Genomic DNA, 24,224 nt, shown 5'->3' on the forward strand with positions numbered 1-24,224 from the left:
TATGGGAAACATGCTCTCCACATCCACTCTATCTAGGCCTTTCAATATTCATTAGGTTTCAATGAGATTCTGTGCCCCCACATTATTGTCTCAGAGAACTGAAAATAGGGCAAACTTAGAGTCACAGAGTTATTTAGCATGGAAAACAGACTTTCACCTCAACTTGTCAATGCTGCCAGGTTGCCTAACTAAGCTAGTTCCATTTCCTCTATTTGTCAACTATCTCTCTAAACCTTTCACATTCACGTACCAGTCCAAATGTCCTCTAAATGTTGTACTGTATGCATCTCCTGCTTGTTCCATATACACACCACTCAGCTGGATGGAGATGTTGCCTCTCAGGTCCCTTATAAATCTTTCCCCTTTCACTTAAACCTAGGGCTCTAGCTTTGGTCCCCACTATTCTAGGAAAAAGACTGTGGGTATTCATCGTACCTATACCCTTCACAAACCTATAAGGTTAGAAGATCTCCCAATATTAGCATAAAGAACTTTCAGGCCTCTAATAGCCCAGGGTCACATTATCTTAACAACATGATATTTAATTTAAGCAGAGGCACAACTACATCAGCTGGCTAGGTTTTCCGGTTCTTTGCCAACTAGACAACTCCATCTTGTTGATTTCCTGTCCATCCCCCACTTCCCCAATCTAAACTGAGTTAACACTGCCAACATACACAGAGAGTGCTGAAATGGAAGAGCATCTATGTAGTTGTTAGAATTGGAAAAGAATATATGTTGAAGTGTACAAAGATAGAAAGCAAATCCACTGTGTTGCCCTGTCTTCCTTAGTGGCACAGGAAATTTCTCATTAACTTACATGTGATTCAGTTCTGCATTCTAACCCATTGCATTACTCACCATTAGTCAGATCTTGAATACAATTTTTGCATATTATTCTAAACCACACTTTACAAACATCTAAAAATGTTTTCAATCATCAATGCATTTGAATCAGAATAAAACACCTCAAGTCATCCTTGCCCAATGAAATCAGCTGGCAAGACTTAAAAGATGTTATTAGATTAATTACATTATATTCTAGAACTTCAACAACATTTATAGCAAAAAAATAATTAACACATTTTTAAAGGACCTTATTTTTCTCTCCCAAAGGCAACTTTAAATCACTTGATTAATCTGTCTCTTCTTCCCACATGAAAACAGGGACATGTGCTTTGGTTGGAAGGGGAAGACAGAAAGGGCAACAGGCAACCCAATTGAACATTAATCAGATTACAAACATATGCACAAATAGGCGTGTGTACAGTGAGGGTTTTTTTTGCAGCTTCACAAAAAGCATTAAAATTTAATTTTCTCGGCATGTTTGCTATAGATGTTTCTGATCTCTAGGAATCTTCATGATGACATCCACTTCAACACTTCCCCTCCCGTGGAGGAAAGCAGTTACTTCATCTTTATTTGGACTGAGTGGAGCGGATGCCTGTGTAATTCCGCAAATAATGCTGGCACAATGACAATATGGGACAATTCGCTTTGTTATCAGAGCTAAAATTCCCTGTAAATACTTACTGTGAAAATCTATCAAAAGCAACATTTCTGGTTACAAAATGATCCTTCCTCAAAAAGTCTGTTGGACAGACAAGAGATCATTCCTCCCTACACATCAGAGAAGACCACGCAACTGCAGGCTTGTATACAATAGAACTGAAAAGGCCTGCAAACTAGCTCTTGTGTCTTACTTACTCAACTGTGTAACAGAAAGAAACACTGAAGCAGAGATCCATGAACACTACCTCACTATTACTATTTTATTTTTATTGCAAATTATAGTAATTTGTTATCTTGCATTGTCCTGTTTCTACAAAACAATAAATTTCACAGCTTACATCAAAGAGGAAGATAACCTGATTCTGATCATTCATCAGCTTTTGGATGAAGCTGATGAATTACTGTCACTCCAGTGAATCCCCGGTTGAGCAGAAATTGTGTAGCTCCTATCCATATAGTATTTACAATCCCTTTGAAAACTCAGAACAGGGAAATTAAACATAAATTTAATCAGTGGAAACATAGTGGTTAATTAATTCCACTGGAGCATGATTATCCCTTCCCCAACTTTGTACACTAGTAATTTTTCATTCTCTTCTCTCTTCCCTCACAAAGCCTTTACCCTTCTGTTCCTTATCCCAAAGAATGGTTCACATGCATTACCTTCTGAGCCCCTAAATCATTTCTACATAGGAACTGAGAGAAATGAAAAGATTAAGGCCATTGAGTTTGCTTATTGTCATCGTAATGCAGCAATAATGGACTTGTTAACTAACTGCAACAATCAATCTCTTTCAATTAGACAGTAACAGACCAAGTTATGAGGTGAGGAAATCTCCAGTGGTGCAGAGCATGGAAACCCTGGGCCTAATGTCACCAGCTCCCTGCAGGCTAGCTGAATTGCCATGCCATGTTCAAATAATTTGCATACTATGGCTCAAATAGGATTTGAAAACATATGCATGACCAACATGATCTCTCAACCTCAGGTGCAGTTATGCAAGCACAAGGAGTCAATAGGCTTTTCCTCATAAAAGAATGTGAGAGGAATCTTGAGCTCAGTAAAATTTCTTAGTTTGGACACATCAAGCTGTTTCACCATTGATCCAAACCCAAAACCAGTTAATAGCCTGTAGTTTTGGGAACCACGCACATGTAATATATGAAATTCACAGGCTGGAAGAAAGAACACAGGCTAGGGTCCAGATAATGATGTTCTTGAGCCACATTTTGGCCTAGGAGCTGGGTGTTCCATGTCAATACCAAAGCATCCTGCATATGCTCAAAAATAAGGTACCCCATTCCCTCCAAAGTATCCTGAATTTTAAACCACCTTTCCTGTTAGTATATTGTTCTATGGGTGTTGGCTGCCCTCTGATTTCTCAGTCTATCTATCATTCCTTGTGTGTGAACTAGTAAACACCCCAATACACTCTATCCAGATGAGATCACAGTCAAATACAGAACATCTCCTCCAATCAAGGAGGACCAGAAACAATGGTGATGATCCAAAGATTGACTGAACCACAAATAGCCAAAATAATAGTGACCACAGATGAGATTTGGGAATACATGATGCTCTAACATTCTGTAAGAATACCACATTTTATACTACAAATTGATCTGAGCATCTTGCATTAATCTATAATTTATCTCAGAAAATAATTAAACTCACCTGAAGAATCTTGCTGGTAAATTTTTCATTTTCATCCTCCCGAAGTTGTCTTTCCTGTTCTAGCCGAACCTTCAGTTCTTGGACAGAAAGATTCTGCTCTGGTAAAACATGGGGCTCCCTGAGCTGTTTATTTCAGACAAGGAAACATATTCAGTTCACGGTACATGAGTAAATATCCCTGGAACAGAACATCTGTTCAAAGATTCCTCAGTTCTTGCAAAAGTCATCATGCAAGTGTTACTTGTGGACATAACCCGTAGCTATGACTGCAAAATCTAAAATAACAATCCCTTATTTCTTTGACCCAGATAAAATCTTCAAAAACCAGAGCAAAGAGAAATTTAAGTCCAAGCACTCAATTGATGCTTAATTTAGCAAACACTTTCACTGGCTTTCTCAATAAATTACAGGAAATTTGACCGGAGGCAAATTGCCGTAGCATCACAACTGCTTTCACTCAAGCAAAAAGTAAACTACTGAAAGAACTCAAGCAGCATCTCTGGAGGCAAAAAATAGTCAGTTTGGCCTGAACTGCCGACTATTCCATTGCCTGCACAGATATTGCCCGACTTGCTGAGTTCCTCCAGCAGCTCTTTTTTTTGTTTGCTTCAGATTCTTGTATTTATTTTACTCCTATTCTTTTCTCATCAGCAGATTCTATATGCAAAGAACTTCAACTGCAGAGGAATTCAAACGTAGAATCGAGAGAGAGAGCACAAAGATGGTCAATGTTTCTTCCTGATGAGCAGGTTAATAAGAAAAAAATCAAGTTGCTATGTATGCATAACCTGTCTGATCCATCTTAGTTGAAATTCAAAGTTCAAAGCAAATTTATTATCAAAGTACATATATGTCACCATATACAACCCTGAGATTCATTTTCTTGTGGGTATACAATAAATCCATAATAGAATAACAACATATCCATCTCATTTGGATAATTATTCCAGGTTCATTTGGTTTCTCTACCACCCTTCTTCTTTGATGTTGAACATCCCAGTAATTCCTGTATTTTTCCTATTTTCTTTCTCTGCTTCGAGAATGATCCAGCAAATAAAGAGGCCATTTGTTCCATTTTGCCAATTGGCAGAGCTATCCAATTTGTCCTGCTTCTCTGCTCCTCATTCATATCCATCTAATTTTATTTTCCTTCAAATTTATGTCCATTTCTCTACAGAATCTCACTGTTGTATTTGTTTGAAAGGCTATGAGTGTTGATTTCATTGCACTTTGACCATTGTGTGCCACTTTGGTCACTATCCTATCTGAAAGACTAAGCTAGAGAGGGTGCAGAATAGATTCAAAAGGATGCTATCCAGAATGGAAGGAGGGCTTGAGTTATAAGGAGAGGCTGGGACTGTTTTCCCTGAAGCAAAGAAATCTGAGGGGTGATTATACTGTAAAAGGATTTTAAAATGATAAGGAACATAGATAGTCTATTTTTCAGAGTAGGTGGAGTCTAAAGTTAGAAGGCATAGATTTAACATGAAAGGGGAAAATTCTAAAAGGGGTACGAGCTGCCAAAGGAAGTGGTAGCGGCAAGTATAATTAAAAGATTTGAAATTTACTCAATTAAATGGACAGGAAAATTGCACAGGGATATGGGACAAACTCAGGCAAAAAGGATTAGCTTAGATAGGTATCTTGGTCAGCATGAATGAGTTGGTTTGAAGGGGCTGTATCCATGAATAAATGATGACTTTGCTAGCAAGTCCCTTCTCATTAATAAAAGTTCTTGATTCTGAATCCTCCTAATCTTGTCTGCCTAAAGTACAACAACCACTGCTTTACCAGTCTCTGTATATTTAAAGATTCTTGTCCCTAATACCACTTTAGTAACTTTCTTCTGCATCCCCTACAAGTTTTTACATACTTCCAAAATGTGGTAGATATAGGTTTTCAGTCTGACTGTCCATTTCCCTCCATAAATGCTGCCTGACCAGCTGAGTTCCTCCAACTCTTCTGTATGTTGCTCCAGCATATGCAGTCTAGTGCCAAAATTTTAACAGCTGTTTTTCTATCTACTTCTCCAATAATATTTTCAAGATTCCCATAGACATTTTAATAGCCTTCTCCAATTATTCTGCTGTCTTCAAAGGTTTGTGTAGATATACATCATGTCTCTTCCTTCCTAAAATGAAATCAGTTAGGTCATGTTCTCTCTCCATATTCTTCCATAACATTTCTCTGTGTTAAACTTCATCAACTATTTGTCAGATTGTGTCCATCAAATGCCTGTTGTTAACTGGTTTATTATTTGACATACTTCTGAGGATCATTCAATCTAAAAATCTTTGGACATTCCCCTGTATATCTAAATTTAAATTATTATCATATACCCTCCAGAGAAAACCCTTTCGTACTCCCCTCTAGACTAGTAAACAACAACTTACCATGACTTCTTGTCCATATAACCAATCTACTTATGATCATTCCCCCTTGTATTAGTCATTTCTGCCCTGGGAAAAGTCTCTAGCTATTCACTCGATCTATGCCTCTTATCATTTTGTATACCTCTATCAAGTCATCTCTCATCCACTTTTGCTCCAAAGAGAAAAGCCCTAGCTTACTCATCCTTTCCTCACATAACATGCTCTGTACTCCAAGCAGCTTCCTGGTAAATCTCTTCTGCATTCTCTCTGAAACTTCAACATCCTATAATGAGGTGACCAGAACTGAACACAGTATTCCATGTGTGAATTAACTAAGTCTTTATAGAACTGTAACATTACTTCAAGGCTTTTATAGTCAATCCCCCAATTAATGAAGTCCAACACACCATATTGCTTCTTAAAAACCCTATCAACTTGCATGGTAACTTTGAGGGAATGATGCACTTGGATCCCAAGATCCCTCTATTCCTCCACACTGTTAAGAATCCTATCATTAACCCTGTGTTCTGCCTTCAAATTTGCCCTTTCAAAGTGAATTGTTTCACTTCAGATGGGGGGTGGAGGGAGAGGGGGAGAGAGAGAGATGGAGATAGGGGGTGGGGAGGGGGAGAGAGCAAGAGAGAGAGAGAGAGAGAGAGAGAGCGAGAGAGAAGAGATTTTTTTTACATAGTGAGTGGCTAGATTCAAATTGAAGCTGGGGGAAAGGACAAAAGTTGGGAGTTGGATGAGATGAATTGCTCTTCTGCTGTTAAGGTCTCACTGGGATAATAGCCAGCCTCGCTCTGCCCATAGCTTTCCGCTATTTTGTGAATTGACGATGATAAATCTCACTGATTAGATTTTCCACCAAAGAAATGGTCTTTGCACAGCTGCCAAATCACTGCTCATACTGAAAGAAACTGATGGCACATTTACAGAGTATCTCTATATTTCAATCCTTTATGGCCCGGTATAATCCTGGGGCATTCAAGCTACACTCCCTCCAGCCTACTATGAAAAAAAAAGGTTTACATTAATTTTTCATGCAGTGCAATATTGTTTAAGAAGGTGCTGTCAATAATGTTTTTATACTCTCAACCAAGCTCAAAACTTCTCCTGTTGTCACTTTTAGCTAGTTTATGTCCTTCTATGTACTAGAGACATGTGGTCGATGTTTAGGGATCTCTTGTAGGATGTTATGGATAAATTTGTCCCGGTGAGGAAGATAAAGAATGGTAGGGTGAAGGAACCATGGGTGACAAATGAGGTGGAAGAAGGCAGCATACATGAGGTTTTGGAAGCAAGGATCAGATGGGTCTATTGAGGAATATAGGGTAGCAAGAAAAGGAGCTTAAGAAGGGGCTGAGGAGAGCAAGAAGGGGGCATGAGAAGGCCTTGGTGAGTGGGATAAAGGAAAACCCCAAGGCATTCTTCAATTATGTGAAGAACAAAAGGATGACAGGAGTGAAGGTAGGACCGATTAGAGATAAAAGTGGGAAGATGTGCCTGGAGACTGTGGAAGTGAGCAAGATCCTCAATGAATACTTCTCTTCGGTATTCACCAATGAGAGGGAACTTGATGATGGTGAGGACAATATGAGTGAGGTTGAAGTTCTGGAGCATGTTGATATTAAAGGACGAGGAGGTGTTGGGGTTGTTAAAATTCATTAGGATGGGTAAGTCCCCGCGGCCTGATGGAATATTCCCCAGGCTGCTCCACGAGGCGAGGGAAGAGATTGCTGAGCCTCTGGCTAGGATTTTTATGTTCTCGTTGTCCACGGGAATGGTACCGGAGGATTGGAGGGAGGCGAATGTTGTTCCCTTGTTCAAAAAATGTAGTAGGGATAGTCCGAGTAATTATAGACCAGTGAGCCTTACGTCTGTGGTGGGAAAGCTGTTGGAAAAGATTCTTAGAAATAGGATCTATGGGCATTTAGAGAATCATGATCTGATCAGGGACCGTCAGCATGGCTTTGTGAAGGGCAGATTGTATCTAACAAGCCTGATAGAGTTCTTTGAGGAGGTGACCAGGCATATAGATGAGGGTAGTGCAGTGAATGTGATCTACGTGGATTTTAGTAAGGCATTTGATAAGGTTCCACACGGTAGGCTTATTCAGAAAGTCAGAAGACATGGGATCCAGGGAAGTTTGGCCAGGTGGATTCCGAATTTGCTTGCCTGCAGGAAGCAGAGGGTTGTGGTGGAGGGAGTACATTCGGATTGGAGGGTTGAGACTAGTGGTGTCCCACAAGGATCGGTTCTGGGACCTCTACTTTGCATGATTTTCATTAACGACCTGGATGTGGGGGTAGAAGGGTGGGTTGGCAAGTTTGCAGATGACACAAAGGTTGGTGGTGTTGTGGATAGTACAGAGGACTGTCGAAGATTGCAGAGACATTGACAGGATGCAGAAGTGTGCTGAGAATTGGCAGATGGAGTTCAACCCGGAGAAGTGTGAGGTGGTACACTTTGGAAGGACAAACTCCAAGGCAGAGTACAAAGTAAATGGCAGGATACTTGGTAGTGTGGAGGAGCAGAGGGATCTGGGGGGGTTCACATCCACAGATCCTTGAAAGTTGCCTCACAGGTACATGGGATACTTAAGAAAGCTTATGGGGTGTTAGCTTTCATAAATCGAGGGATAGAGTTTAAGAGACGCGAGGTAATGATGCAGCTCTATAAAACTCTGGTTAGGCCACACTTGGAGTTCTGTGTTCATTTCTGGTCACCTCACTATAGGAAAGATGTGGAAACATTGGAAAGATTACAGAGGAGATTTACCAGGATGCTGCCTGGTTTAGAGAGTATGCATTATGATCAGAGATTAAGGGAGCTGGGGCTTTACTCTTTGGAGAGGAGGAGGAGGATGAGAGGAGACATGATAGAGGTGTATAAGATATTAAGAGGAATAGATAGAGTGGGTAGCCAGCGCTTCTTCCCCAGGGCACTACTGCTCAGTACAAGAGGACATGGCTTTAAGGTAAGAGGAGGTAAGTTCAAGGGGGATATTAGTGGAAGGTTTTTTACTCAGAGAGTGGTCGGTGCGTGGAATGCACTGCCTGAGTTGGTGGTGGAGGCAGATACACTAGTGAAATTTAAGAGACTATTAGACAGGTATATGGAGGAATTTAAGGTGGGAGAGTTATATGGGAGGCAGGGTTTAAGGGTCGGCACAACATTGTGGGCTGAAGGGCCTGTACTGTGCTGTACTATTCTATGTTCCTGCTTGACTGACTTACTATTGGAACTACATATGTAGATCAAACCCCAACTTTTGCTAGGATCACAGTACAGAAACAGCTGTGAATACTGAAAAATGCAAGTACCATTTTTACGTATTGTACAGCAAATTGAGCACAGCATACTGCTGGCTGGCTGCCATGGCAACGGGAGGCACGTGATAGACAATAGACAGTAGGTGCAGGAGTAGGCTATTCGGCCCTTCTAGCTAGCACCGCCATTCACTGTGATCATGGCTGATCATACACAATCAGTACCCCGTTCCTGCTCTCTCCCCATATCCCTTGACCCTGCTATCTGTAAGAGCTCTATCTAACTCTCTCTTGAATGCATCCAGAGACTTGGCCTCCACTGCCTTCTGGGGCAGAGCATTCCACATATCCACCACTCTCTGGGTGAAAAAGTTTTTCCGCATCTCTGTTCTAAATGGCCTACCCCTTATTCTTAAACTGTGGCCTCTAGTTCTGGACTCACCCATCAGCGGGAACATGCTTCCTGCCTCCAGCATGTCCAATCCCTTAATAATCTTATATGTTTCAATCAGATCCCCTCTGATAGTGATATTCAAACTGTTCGGCTGACATGTTTGCAGATTTGGTTTGAGGCACCTGATGCATATTAGATCAAGAATCAAGCTCATCGATTCCAAGTAATAACACATTAAACCTTTCAAGGTTAAAAGTGCAACCTGTTCTGTCAATGACAAACACTCTCAATGGATCTACTATGGAGTTAGGTGTTGATTTTAAAAAACATATTCATATTATATTCAAATATATAACAAATTTAAAATGTTCTAGATCAAAAAATGACACTTGAAAATACATAGCAGAGGGTATAGGAAGCTACAATGGTGTTTCGTGCAGTGAGTGAATAATCTGCTTTCAAGAGCATTGGAAAGTGAAGTTCTCATTAAAGTGTTATATAGTGAGCTGGAGAAGAGCAAAACCTGTCTTGTTTGTCTTCTTTAACCACCTTACCACTTCCATTCTTCCAACTCCAATCCCGACAACCTGCTAAAAGCACCCATTTATTGAAACATTTCTTCCACTCAGTATTCATGAGCCTTTTAATTAGTAACTGTTTATGTGGAACTTTATCTAAATTTTCAATGTTATCAAGGTTGTTAGTCAAGCACATCTTTCTCTTTCCAAACCAGGGTTTATATACAAGGAAACCAAAGAAGAGATACTGCTCCACCATTTGAAATATGTCAAATTTGAAATCCCATGGCATGACAAATAAGCAGAATTTCCAAAATTTTTAGGAAAACAAACAACTTGTAAATGCTCAGTGCACGTAATAAAGCAGTGCATACTAATGTGACTTCACAAATCTAGTTCTCTGATGCACACTGCAAGGTGAGAATCCTTACACACACTTTTCTCACAAAAATCAACCTTGTTGGAACCCCCAATCACAAATCAATTTTGAATAAATTTCATTCCTAATTCCCAATGACTGCAGTGTGTGGACTTGGTTGAATGGGATAATGTCTCTCTGATCATAAATCTCAAAGATTAGAAAGCCTTTAAAATCAACTTGAGGCCAGAAATGGAAAAAAACAGAATCAATTTCTATGAATTAGAACTACTATTAGAACTAGGGCTACTATCAACATTGTGCTTGAAGAATAAATATGGATTGCAGAGTCAGCATGTTTAACTGCCACCCTCGGGCGATGTTCCATTTTCTCTCACAGACTTCTCTCTCTATTCTTGATGAATTAAGGCCATGTGCAATTTTTCTCTTTGTTTTAGATTCAAAATAACACACACTCAGCAGGTCAGGCAGGAACTATGGAAGTGAATAGATAGTCGACATTTTGGGCAGAGACCTTTCTTCAGGACAGAGAAGGAAGGGGAAGATGCCAGAATAAAAGGTTGGGGGAGGGGAAGGAGGCTAGCTGGAAGGTGACAGATGAAGCCAGGTAGATGGGAAAGGCTGGAGAAGAAGAAATCTAATGGGAGGAGAGTGGACCATAGGAAAAAGGGAAGGACGAGGAGACCCAGGGGTAAGTAATAGGTAAACAGTCAGAGTGGGGAATAGAGGTAAGGGGATGGAATTTGTTTAACAGAAGGAGAAATTAATATTCATGCCATCAGATTGGAGGCTACCCAGATAGAATATAAGGTGTTGCTCCTCCACCCTGAGGGTTGCCTCAACTTGGCAAAAAAGGAAGCCACGGATCGACATGTCGGAACAGGAATGGGAATGGGAATTAAAATGTTTAGCCACCAGGAAGTGCCGCTTGTGGCGGATGGAGAGGAGGTGCTTGATGAAGCGGTCCCCAAATTTACAACAGATCTCACCAATGTATTGAAGGTCACTTCGAAAGCATTGGACACAATAGGTGAGCCCATCAGATTTGCAGGTGAAGGGCTGCCTCACCTGGAAGGTCTGCCTAGGACCCCTGAATGGAGGTGAGGGAGGAGGTGTATGGGCAGGTGTAGCACTTAGGCCACTTGCAGGGGTAAGTGCTGGGAGGGACAAATGGACAAGGGAATCACGGAGGGGACGATCCTGTGGAAGGCAGGGGAGGGGGAGGTAAAGATATTTTTCTGGAGATGGCGGAAGTTGCAGAAGACAATGTGTTGAATACATAGGCTGATGGGGTGGTAAGTAAGGACAAGAGGAACTCACTATTAAGGCGGAGGGAAGATGGGGTGAGTGCAGATGTCCAGGAAATGGAGGAGATGTGGGTGAGGGCATCATCTATAGTGGATGAAGATAAACCCCTTTTTTTTTTAAAAGAGGAGGATATCTCTGATATCCTGGAATGGAAAGCCGCTTCCTGGGAACAGATGCGGCGGAGGTGAACAAACTGAGAAAAGGGAATGGCATTTTTACAGGAAAGGGGGTGGTGGGGGGAGAAGTATTGTTGACTTGACAGTTTGTCTCCATAGATGGAGACAGGGAGATCAAGAAAGGGGAGTAAGATGTCAGAGGTGGTCCAAGTGAATTTTAGGGCAAGGAAGAAGTAAAGTTGATAAAGTTGATGAGCTCCACATGGGCGCATGAAGCGGTCATCAATGTAGCGGAGGTAGAGTTGGGGGAGTATAACCAGTGACGGCTTTGGACATGGACTGTTCTACATAGCTAATGAGGAGGCAGACATAGCTGGAGCCCCTGTATTTGCCACGGCTACCCCTTGAGTCTGGAGAAAGTGGGAGGAACCGAAGGAAAGGTTGTTCAAGGTGCCAGAGGAGAAGGGTGATGGTGGAGGGGGACTGGTTGGTTCTTTAGTCAAGAAAGAAGCAGAGAGCTTTGAGACCCTCGATGGGGGAGGTAGAAAATGTATAGAGACAGAACATGCATGCTGTAGACCAAGCAGTCAGGGGAGGGAACTGAGAGTTACTGAGAAGCTCGAGGGTATGAGAGGTGTTGCAGATATAGGTGGGAAGGGACTGAACCAAGGGGGTTAGAATGGAATTGAAATATGAGGACACAATTTCAGTGGGGCAGGAGCAGGCAGAGACAATAGGCCAACCTGGACAGTCCGGTTTGTGGATATCGGGTAGGAGGAAGGAGCGAGCAGTGCGGGTTAAAGGAACTATGAGTTTGATGGTGGCGGATGGGAGTTCTCCAGAGTGGGATGAGATCAGTGATGGTGTCAAAGGCAGTTTCCTGATGGTCTGGAGTGGAGTCCCCTTCAAGGGGTAGGTTTGGGGGGGGGGGGGGGGGGAGAACAGAGCTGGTGATGTCAGAGGGAGAGGAGAGTTGGAGTGTTCAGATGAAGATAGATAGCTTCATAATCTGTTGTCTTCCTGTCCCTTAGGAGACAACAAACCCAATAGACTTTGACTACAAGGAAAATAAAATTGACATTCACCTCAATAATCCCACTCCTTCCATGAGAAAAGTATAATTACACGGACTCTAACTACCCAGTTGCATTTCTAAAAAAAATGATTCGGTGAGCATTATGCCAAAATATCATTGAGGCAAAACTATCAAGATAGCTATAAATGCAAACACTTCCTTTGTTTCATCTTAATCCAATGTATTTTGCATTTAACAGTTCAAAGACTGTGAAAGAGAAGAAAAACTGCAGAACAAGTGTAAAACAGCAAACTATGAAAAGAGATCCTTCACTGTCCTGTTGCTTATTGAGTCTCAAAGATAAATTGGACAATCTCAAATATCAAAGGGATTTGAATTCAACAGGAAGTCAATTTTGCATTTCACTAATTACTTAGGTTTGGCTCACTAAAAACATGATCTGCATGCAAAATGCTAACATCACTAGTTACCTCTGGACTGAAGCAGTTCTTGTCTTCCATTGCATAAATTTTGTAGTCTCCATCAGCTGTACGGCTTTGGTCCATTGCACCTTGATTTTGAAGGGTCTCTTGCTCTTGGGTATGTTCGGGGACTAGTTGCCATTCTGGCTGATCCCTCAGTTTGGACTGTTGAGTGCATGGACGATTTAACAAAAACGACAAAGGACAGAGGGGGAAATAAAAAAAAACAAAAATGGGTATAGTAGACGACTAAAAAACTACAAGACAAAGAAAAGCGTGAAAAGGAAAACCAACTTAAACACAGTGGCATAAGAGAGTGATGAAAACAGAACCAAAATGAGAATGAGCAAAATGATGGGCTGAAACATCTGAAAAGAAAAAAGAGAAAGAGAGGAAAAAAGAATGCAAACACTAGTTATGAGGCGCATGCAATGGTGGATGATTCAAACCAACGGCAAGCTTACGGATCATGAAGGATTTCTGGTTCAAGATTTGCCTATCCTCGAAGCAGCCATGCAGACAGCATCATCCAGCAGTACCTTTTGCCAGCAGCAATTATCATCCACAAATCATTATGCTGCCTGTTCGAGGAGACTATGAGCCCCCTTGCGTAGAGGAGCAGGGATGTTTGCTTTCATGGAGGGCACACTTGTGTGTTTCTCTGAATCATCTAGTGAAGTGTTTCTCTTCAACAGCCTCTTATATTCTGTAATTCAGCTCATGAAGCCCGATTTAAGGGGTCTGAGGAACCTGTTGTGGTTGGGACCATAATGCTTAATGAATGAGTAAACCCACACACTTTTGTTGATGGCATCAATGGGTGACTAATATTGCTTTACTTACTATTTTAATTGTTAATTTGTTTAATTTCAAATGAGGTGTTGCCTCACTACACTACCAGAAAAATAACCCATTAAACAATGGCATGCTGAGTATTACCAAGAACAAATCTCCAGAAGAAGTCTCCACCTGGGTGTCAGTAGGTCCTTGATAATTGAAGGCAGTGAAGATAAGCTCCAAAGCATTCACAATCAACACACAATCAATGGTTAGTAATCTGACAGCAAAAACATAGAGGAATTAAAGCCAGATAGGGTAGTCCAGGGCTGAGGAGACACAATATTTCTTAATTCTAGAACCTAGATAAGACTAAATCAAGGAGGTACAGACATGAATTCAACTGTTTGATAATCAGAGCACCACAATCATCAACAGTGTTCATCCATTTTCATTTCTCTGTGGACTATCACAATTCAATGAAACTCTTTCATCAAATTTATCGATGAAAAGGTTAATTAAGCTTTCGAATAAATATCAGTTTGCCATCAGTAAAATCTGATTATAACTTCCAAACCCTACCCAAAGGTGAAGGGTGGAGAAAACAAAGGGAGAGTGAGAGGGAAGGAGAGAGAGGGGAAGGAGAGAGAGGGGGAGGAGAGAGAGAGTGAGAGAGGTGGTAGGGACTGAGAGAGAAGGACAGAGAGAGAGAGAGAGGGGGAGAGAGAGAGTGGGGAGAGGGAGGGGAGTGGGATGGGGAGAGAGAAGGAGAGAGGGACGGGGAGAGAGAGGGGAGGAGGGAGGGAGTGACAGAGGGAGAGAGGAGGGATGGAGGGAGAGAGAGGGAAGGAGGGAGGGAGTGAGGGGAGAGAGAGAGAATGACACAAGGTTGATGCTGGTTGAGAGGTGATAGTAAAGGCTTGGTAAATCCAGCTGGTTGGTTTCAAGGAGGTATAAATCAGGGTTTCCCAACCTGGGGTCCACAGACCCCTTGCTTAATAGTATTGGTCCAGGGCAAAAAAAAAGGCTGCTCCCCTGGTACAAACAGAAGGTAATGAATGGAGATAGAAGAGGGAAAGCAAAAGATGAAAAGCAATGCTAGAAATGTGTGCCACAAAATACTGGGGAAGCAATCACTGCCAATGCTGGAAATGTGAAATAAGAACAAACAAAGCTATAAATATTTAGCAAGTCGGGCAGCACCTGTGGAAATTGAAAAACAGTTAAATTTTCAAGTTGATGACCTTTCCCAATAACCAGTCAATTCTGATATAAATTGGAAAGGGTAATTTTCTCAAACTGCTAAATCCATTATAAGAGCCATAATAAGCCCAGTCTGAGGGTGAGGCGGGTCTTCAAGCTAGCTTTGGGCTAGGTTGCAAGTAAAGGAGTCAAAGACAGAGATATCATACAGGAAGTGAGGTGGAGATTCAAAGCAACAGATAACTATAAGTTCATCATCTCCAATGCAGACTGAGTGGTTGGGTTCTGCAAAGAATTACACAGTCTGCATTTGATTTCTTCAATGCAGAGGAGCATCAAAAACACTATGCTAAATTGATAGATGTTGAAATCAAAAGGTATTGCACCCAGAAGTAGTGGTTGGATCCACAGATGTTGAGAAGGGAAGGAGAGAAGAGGTCAAGTACTGCATCTTCTGAAGTTGCATGGGAAGGCATGCGAGGAGTGCATGTTAGTGCAGACGTGATAGTAAATCATAGTATCACAGAGAGAATGGTCCATTGATAATGCTTAAAGGGGAAGGGAAGATGGTGATTGTAGCAGAGGTTATCAAGTGGTTGACTCAATGTGTAGGCTAATGGGAAAGAAGGGACACCCTACCCCTGATCTACTTTAGAAATGATGTGAAGAAAGCATAGAAACTTGGAAGTTTCAGAGGAAACAAAGTGGTTAAGATAGATGGAGGAGTCTCTGTGTTTGTAATGGATATGGATTACTGAGCTATCCCCAAAGTTTGGAGAACTATAACTCTAGAGAGGGTATTCAACAAGTTTTGATAATCAGCCTTTTAAGTCTTATCGGAACTGGCTAGCTCCAATGTAAGGTCATTAACCTGAAAACTGTTTTCTCCTCTTCAAAGGTCGTTCCTGACCCACAAAATATTTCTAGTATACCTAGTTTATATTTCAGAATTCTAGCATTTGGCAATGTTTTGCTTCTCTGGAGCTTTACATTACATTCCAGCATTGTTTATCCCTTTCTTTCTCTTTATTTCTCTGCTTTCATTCATCTTCTATTTGCAGATGTTATTAACAAGCCTTCACACACTTTTTTTGGTATGCAACCCTATTAGCGTCTTTCAGTCTCTTGTGCTTTCTATCCTATCACAAACATTCCATTTGACTGTTTATCCCATGACTTCTTTGCAATTTTGCATACATGGTATCAAGCTTTTCTTAGTTCTGACAAAAGATCAGTGACCTGACATGGTAACTTGATTTCCTTCATTCTCAAAAAATGCTACTGAACGTGTTAAGTATTTTCTATTTATTTCAGATTTCCAGTATCTGCAGTTTCTCTTTTGCTTTTCCCACCTTCCTTAGCCTAAATTCTGGCTGCTGTGTCAGCCACAATGTCAAAAAAATTATTTGGCACAATAGAAGGCATGGTAGAGGAACTCAGCAGGTCACACACAATCTAGGGAGGGAAATGAACAATCAATATTTCAGGTCAAGATGCTTTGTCTGAACTGGGTTTTGGCACTACTGAGAGAAAAAATATTATAAATTCCTACACAATTTTATTAGGGAGGCCCTGCATTGTATTAGGTTCAGTCTGAAGTTAATGGAACTGAATTCTGGAAACATGTACAAAACGGTGTGTCGATATTTAGTGCAGGTGGACGAGAAAGAAGTCCTACCCCAAACTGTCACCATAATTGATCCATCATTTTCCTGGAGCTTTGGAGAGGGAAGAGAACTTAAAGGTGCTCTTTTCTGAAACCGGCATTAAGTCATTTTCTTACAACGATCATTCAGACTGTTGCCACACTAAAATGAAAAGAAAGGCTAGGGGCTAAACTCAGAATTTCTATACTCATTTTTGTTTGTATTGGTGAAGGGAAATTTTAAATGCACAACCTATAGTAAAACAAAACTTTAAAATTGGTTATTACTGTTCTTAAAATAACATCTTGAGCTTGATTTGAGACAATATCATAATATAACTAGTCTTTGCAAATCATGTGATAAAAGCACAGCTTATAAGAATTTGTTTTTATTAGCCTGCCTACAAAGAAAAAGGTGAATTAGGAACAGAATTAGATATTATATCTTTTTCAGCATTTACCAAGTTCATCGCTAACATTCCGCCTCACTACAGCATTTGCCTGCATGATCCCCACATTTTCCAATTCCCTTATTAGCAAGAAACTAATAAACTCTGTTTTCAATTAACTCAATGACTGAGCCTCCACAGACCTTTGGGGAAGAGAGTCCCAAAGATTCACCACTCAATGCACTCAGGTATTTCTAATTTCAGTCCTATATATCCCACTGCTAATTCCCAGAGATCCATAGTTCTAGACTCTTCAGTCAGGGAAAAACATCTGGCATCTTCCTGTCCAATATTATAAGAATTTAGTAAATTTTAATGCGATTTCCTCATTGAAAGTTGATAAATAACAGGGTCAACCTCCTCTGATGGGCAAACTCAACATCATTTAAACCAACCTAGTGTTTAGTAGCCTCTCTGATACCTTTCCCAAATTGGTTTGAGGCTTCACATCAAAATTCATGAGCTGATTTCAGAATGCATTTAGTTGATATTTTAGTGCAGTTTGGGTTCAAGCTCAGTAAGGAAGCAAAACAAAACCAAAAAAAAGGTTATTTTAGTTCAAGGGCAACAGCAGAAGCAACAGCAGGGGTGTGTGCTTGCAAGCAAGAGGGTCGGCTCACCTGAAAGTCAGTGACCAGCTCTTTCCCCATCGTGCCAACTGGAGAGTCCCGGGACATGGAGGTAATGGAGGAGAGGAAGCTTGCGGACTCAGTCAGGTTGGGCATGGGCGACAGCTCATCCATCTGCTCCCGCAGCCCTTCTCCCAGGTGGTCTACACTGTCCATGAAGGCATGCAGCTCAGAGCGAAATGCCTTCATCCTGGTGCTGATGGTGTCCAGCAGCTCAGGCTCCCCATCCTGAGCGGGACTCCGCTCGGGCCCACCGCTCCTCACCAGCAGCTTGGCATCATAGTTGAGGCTGTCGGTGTCGGTGATGAGCCGCTGCACGGTGCGGCCCAGCCGCTCGGCCTCTCGCTTGATGCTGACCAGTGACTCGGTGTCCTCCTGCTTGCGCAATAGCAGCAGCAGCTCCTCGGGTGTCTTCTCGCACACCTCCTCTGAGTCACTCTCGCCGCCGATCGGGCCCTCCCGCTTGGGCTGGGGGCCGGGCGGGTGGCCGTCCTCACCGTCGCTCTCCTTGTGGCCCGGGTCGCTGTCTGCGTCACTATCGCGTGGGCTGGCGGCCCGTGCACCCAGGTGCGAGGCGAGGTCGCAGCGCTGCACGTTGGAGATGAGCACGCGGTTCTCGTACTGCAGCTTCATCACCTTTCCGCTCAGCTCGTTGATCTGCAGCCGCGCTGCCTTCAACTCCTCCTGCAGCAGGCCGCTGCCAGCCTCCTCGGCTCCCCAGCTACTGTCCAGGTGGCCGCCAGGCCCACCCTTCAGCACGTTCAGCTCGTCGGTCAGCTGGCGGTTGTGGTCCTCGATCTCACCAATGGAGCGCCGCAGCAGTTCGGCCTCCTCCTCCACAAACTGCAGGTGCCGCCGCAGCTCGCTGGCCGACTCAGACGAGTCCGCGAAAGGTGAGCTGGGAACGCTTGAGTGGTGCTCCCGGCCCAAGCTGTCACGCTCTTGCTGGCACTTCAGGTCGTCCATCTCTGCCTTCAGGCCCCGGTTCTCCACCTCCAGCTCCACAATTTTCCTGCCCAGGATGTTGGCCTCCTCCTCCACCAGCTTCAGCCGCAGCTTCAGCTCCGCCTCCCTAGTGCTCGGGGGTCCCCCGGCCTCGCAGGCGGGCAGCGGACTGTCCACATCGCCGTAGATCGACTTGTACTTCTGCAGCTCGTGTTCCAGCTCGTCCTTCTCCCTCCCCAGCTTGGCCATTTTCTTACGCATCAAGGAGCCTTCCTCCTTTGCAAACTGGAGCTGACATTTGAGGTCTGCGCTATCTTCCTGGATTTTGAAAAGATTAACAAGTTATACCGGTTTAATGCACCCTTTCCCAAAATTTACCCAAAGATTAGGGATGAAAACTGAATGCACCAAGTTTCTCAAATTTCTAGAACAAGAGTTTATTTGGTGTAAGTGTCACTTGGCAAGATCAATGTTAAAATGCCCCCTCCCAAACTGAGCTCCTTGTGGGCCCTTTCTGAGGGTACTTAAGGGTTTAAAGAGGGAGTAGCAGACTTTTGTATTCAAGAAATTTTACTAAATTTATTAATTTAAGTCAATGAATTTACATTTCCCAATGCTTGCAAAGTAGAAACTAATTTCATTGGATAATCAGTATTTACTTTTTTACACACTGGGTGTCTGGTAGGATTAACCATTCTCCTATTGCACTCGACAAGGGCTGAATCTGTGCTCAGGCAGCCTAACCCTCAGGGAGTAATGTTAAGAAGGAGCAAACTCATGTACCTAATTTTTCATATATTCAAACAGAAGGAAAATCAAATGAGTGTTTCCTAAAACCACACTGGGATGCTCAAATACTGTATGTACTTTTATAGTCTAAAGGTTGGTTAAAGAATCATAATACCTTAAATAGATGATAAGTTTTTTTTTAACATTCATGCACCAAGGAAGTCAACCCAAAGTACCCCCAAAACACTTAAAGGCCCTTTTTTTCTAAATTACCCACCAGGAGAGAGACAAGTTGGAGAAGACATTGGCTTGGATCAATAAACCACAGAACAGCAACAGAACACACCAATGTGCTTTACAGCTACCTTACTCTGCAACTTGATCCCATTTTAACCCGTTTATCGTTCATGCAATATACCTGAAACATTGACACCTATTTTTTTTTGTGCATGTTCCATTTTAACTTTGTAAGATAACTCTACAGCAAACTGCACCAGGCATTTCCTGCACAGGACAGGGGATATAACATGTGGATCGACAAGCTGTAAATCAAATGACAATTTACTCCAAAGTAATGCATTTATGTAGCACTTCTAACATTGGTGTATTATAAAATGATTCCTCTACCAAAAAAAATGCTTTAAGCTCACTTGTACCAAATTAATAATGCCATTACCGGTGACTTAGAGTGGTCTAATTAATTGAGAAAGTAAATTAATAAAGGATAGTTCAAAATAGCTATTTTTCATCTGAAAATTGCAATGCCTCATAGGAAGGTTGATTCTCAAAATTTAATAAGGAAATATTAGAATCAATCTTTAAAAATATTGTAATCAACTCTTATGGAAATACTCTCCATCACACATCATCATTCCATAGCTTATAGTTTAAACATTTTACACATATGGGCCACCAAAGCACAACTAGCACATGTCGTACTTGCAGTGATCGATTGATAGCCAGTCAATTCTGGGTTATAATTTTCTTCTTTGCAACCTAACCTGGGAGCCAAAGCCAAAAAGATTTGTTTTTCCTTTGTCATGCTGGAAAACAGGTTCCTCCATAGATGGAGAAAGCAGAAATTGCACCACTACAATTTCACATCTCAGCTGGCCTGGCATGAGCTAAAGATTTTAATGAGCTTGGTCTATTTTTCAGTCTGTGCATCGAAGATCTGAAGATCAGGTGTGGTGCCTCCAGCAGACATTTGAAGGACTGATTGTGTTGTCTGTGATTTAGCAATAAGCTCCTCTCCCATTGGATAAGGGAAGTGAAAAGCGGAGGTAATATTAATGAGAGGAACTGTGGCCTCAAAGAAAGTATGACTGGCATTTATTCACTTTCTCTTCAGCACATCATAAAAGACTTTAGAGGCAGTGGAGTACTTTATAAATATCATCATTGTTGACTTAGAGGTGGTAATAACCAGATGCTCTGCTTTAGAAATGATAACTGCATCCACTCACCCACAGTATTTAGTTTAAGTATAAAGTATTTAGTATAAAGTTTAAGATTCAGCTTTTCTCATATTTGTCCCAGTCCCAATCCTGCCTATTGCAAAGCTTCATTGGTGAGGCTAGTGTTGCACATATCTCATGAAAGTCCAGATTTAATGTTAGATAAGTTTCCAAGTTACACTTTTTGCCCCAGCCATTTCATGTTTAAGACTGCAGGCTGTGGCAGCTTGGCAGATTTCCCTGGTAAGTCCACTATTTCTTGCATTTCCATGACTTGATGTCTGAATTAGGACAGCTAACTTTTCAGTGTAGTGAGAACAACACAGTGTACATAGCAAACTTGTTCCAGGTGCTTCCTGAAGCCAGTATCAATGTGAATCTGTCCAGAAGCAGCAAAAAGGATGTCAAATTACTAATCAGACCTGCTTTGCCATTCAGTAAGACCAAGGTTTAACTGATTGCTGTCCCAACTGCACCTTCTTGCTTGAATACCATAACCCTTGTTTCCCAATAGTCTAAGAAGTCTCAACGTCAGTCTTCAATGTACTTAACAATTCAGCATCCACACTATTTTCAGGTAGAGAATTCCAAAGAATCACAAATCCCTGTGATCTCATCTCTTCGCATATAAAATTACAAAGGACATGGAACTCTACTGGATCAATTGGTTATCCTTGGCAAAAGAAAACTGGGGTCACAGATTTAAAGCAGAAGAATCTTGGAGAGAGGAGGTAGGACTCTGGAACTCATTATTTGAAAGGATGGTAGCCATACCCTGCAGGGAGGTGGCATTAGGCTGGGTATCTCTTTTTGACTGGCACTGACACAATGGGAAAACATATCTGCTGCTCTTTCATGAAGTTTCTAAATTTCTCCTCCATATCAGACTTGGATGTGACAACCCTTGTTAGTGAGATGTTAACACTTACTCTAGATTCTCTTACTATGGGAACATCTTCATAGTATCTACCCTATCAAGCCATCAGCCACTCACAGGATCTTATATGTTTTAAATCTCCAAACTCCAAGGTGCATACAGCCATGCAGTTTATTTTTCCTCATCACAATTCCATGTTCCCAAGAATGAGTCTTATGAAACTTTGTACTGCTTCCAAGACAAGCATTCCCATAAATAAGGATATCAAAGCTATACTTGATACACCAGGCTTGGTCAAAGCTTGTATCAGTGCAACAAGAATTCTTTACATTTGCACATCCATTTCTCTTGCAATGAAGGCCAATATCTCCCTGTTCGAAGGTTGACAGTGGCAGGTAGCAGAGAGGCTGAGTGGAAATTCATTCTGTGAATATATGTATTTCTTTATGTAACTTCATGGATGGAGTCACTTTTCTTGACCTCTGTACATTCCAGAACCCTTTACAACCAATGAAATACTTTCCAACTGTAGTCATCATTGCAAATTTGTATTGAAGCTTTAAAATCAAGCAATAAAAGTTCAACAAACCATAAAGTAACGTGCATTAAACTGGTTTCAGAGTTGTGGACTCAAGTTAATGCTCTTTATTTTAACCTTACTGGCAATTTTCTCCGCTATGGATGTTTACCTGATGGGGCATGCTGCCACAAACACTAACCACTTAAACAACCAGACCTTCATGATGCATAGAAGTTTCTGCATCAATGTCCAATCGTGCCCATGTTGACCCTTAGTCTATCACGGATGACTCAAAAGGCAACTGGGAATGCAATTCAAGTTCACTGAACAGTGTTAACGAACAGTAAAACTTGGCTAAGACTAAATTGATAAGTGCAGCCAAACGATCAACTTTTAAAAGTTCCTTGGCATAAGACTCCACCTTAAATAATTGAATTGTCAGATAATCAACAATAAATCACTGAACAATAATTCAATTAAATGAAATTATATTAATGTCTACGATTTGTTATTATGTGAAAAAGATACCAATCGTTTAGTTAATATATTCTGAATTCAGCATGTTAATTTACGTATAGACATTTAACCTTTACAATGGAGCCAGAGTTGTAGGGGGATTATCTATTTGCTCAATTTATGTTAGAAGTTTTGTCCATTACAGAAGTTCATGCAATTAGGGCTGTTGATATTTCACTTGGCTTCAGAATAGAAAGACAGCTTAAAGAAATATCAATGGCTCAGCTGATTTTGAAGTTGGCAGATCTGCTGAAGCAGCGGGCTAAAGACTGACAGGCAAGATTACTTCTGCCCACAACCTCCAAACTTGTAGCTTGGCATTGAAGAAGCAGCTATGGGAGGGATCTCTTAGCTGCAAGGAAGGTCAGGCAGCTGTCAGTAAGCAGACCAGCTGACACTGAAGATTGAGGCAAGCAGGTGGACAAGAGAGTGTACAGTAATTTGGGTGTGTGTAATTATCTTGTAATTCAATAACATTAGAAAGCCGGGAATAAAAGAAAAGTCAAAACTCACTGTGGCATGGTGCCACAGGCATTACAGCAGACTCTTTTCCCTTTACAATAATGTTTCAGAGTGTGTAATACTGTCATGAGATTTCAAAGATGCAATCAATGCATTGTGCTACAAGTGTGGTTTGCATCTGTTAGCAGCAGCCAAAATTCTTGCCTCTTTCTTCCTCTGACAACTGAATAATCAACTTTAATCAACATTCAGTTGCTTGGGCAAAGAAGTGGCAGATGGAATATAGTGTAGGGAAGTGTATGGTCATGCATTTTGGTAAAAGGAATAAAGATGTACACTATTTTATAAATAGGAACAGAATTCAGAAATCAGAGGTGAAAAGAGACTTGGGATTGCTTGTGCAGGATTCCCTATAGACTAATTTGCAGGCTGAGTCTGTGGTATGGAAGTCAAATGTAATGTTAGTAGTTATTTCCAGAGGACTAGAATATAAAAGTAAGGATGTAATGCTGAGGCTTTATAAGGTATTGGCCAGATTGCTCTTGGGAGTATTGAGAGCAGTAGTGGGCCCCTTATCTAGAAGGGATGTGTTGGGATTGGAGAGGGTCCAGAGGAGGTTTATGAGAATGATCCTGGGAAAGATAGGGTTAACTTAGAACAGAGATGAGGAGGAATTTCTTTAGCCAGAGGGTGTGAATCTGTGGAATTCATTGCCATAGACGGCTGTGGAGACCAAGTCATTGGGTATATTTAAAACGGAGGTTGATATGTTCTTAATTAGAGTGTCAAAGGTTACAAGGAGAAGGTGGGAGAATGGGGTTGAGAGGGATAATAAATCAGTCATGATGGAATGGTGGAGCAGACTCGTTGGGTCAAATGACTTAATTTTGCACCTATGCCTTATAGTCTTGTGGCAATGAATAGTCTGCATTAGATGACAACAGCTTGTAATGATACAGAGCTGTGTAACAT

The 24,224-nt window shown here is 41.5% G+C and overlaps 1 protein-coding gene across 4 annotated transcripts in view; it reads right to left on the reverse strand.

Moving 5' to 3' along the window:
• Positions 1-24,224, reverse strand: part of mtcl1 (microtubule crosslinking factor 1) — a 214,643-nt gene that overhangs the window by 82,294 nt on the left and 108,125 nt on the right. For all 4 annotated transcript variants that reach the window (XM_073047438.1, XM_073047446.1, XM_073047429.1 and 1 more), the window contains exons 5-7: positions 17,738-19,009; positions 13,053-13,208; positions 3,188-3,310 (exon numbers count right to left, since the gene is read on the reverse strand). In XM_073047438.1, the coding sequence (XP_072903539.1) occupies positions 3,188-3,310; positions 13,053-13,208; positions 17,738-19,009 (1,551 nt within the window). The remainder of the gene's footprint in view (positions 1-3,187; positions 3,311-13,052; positions 13,209-17,737; positions 19,010-24,224) is intronic.

Source organism: Hemitrygon akajei, chromosome 1 (assembly GCF_048418815.1).
Source record: "Hemitrygon akajei chromosome 1, sHemAka1.3, whole genome shotgun sequence".
Classification (NCBI taxonomy): Eukaryota; Metazoa; Chordata; class Chondrichthyes; order Myliobatiformes; family Dasyatidae; genus Hemitrygon; species Hemitrygon akajei.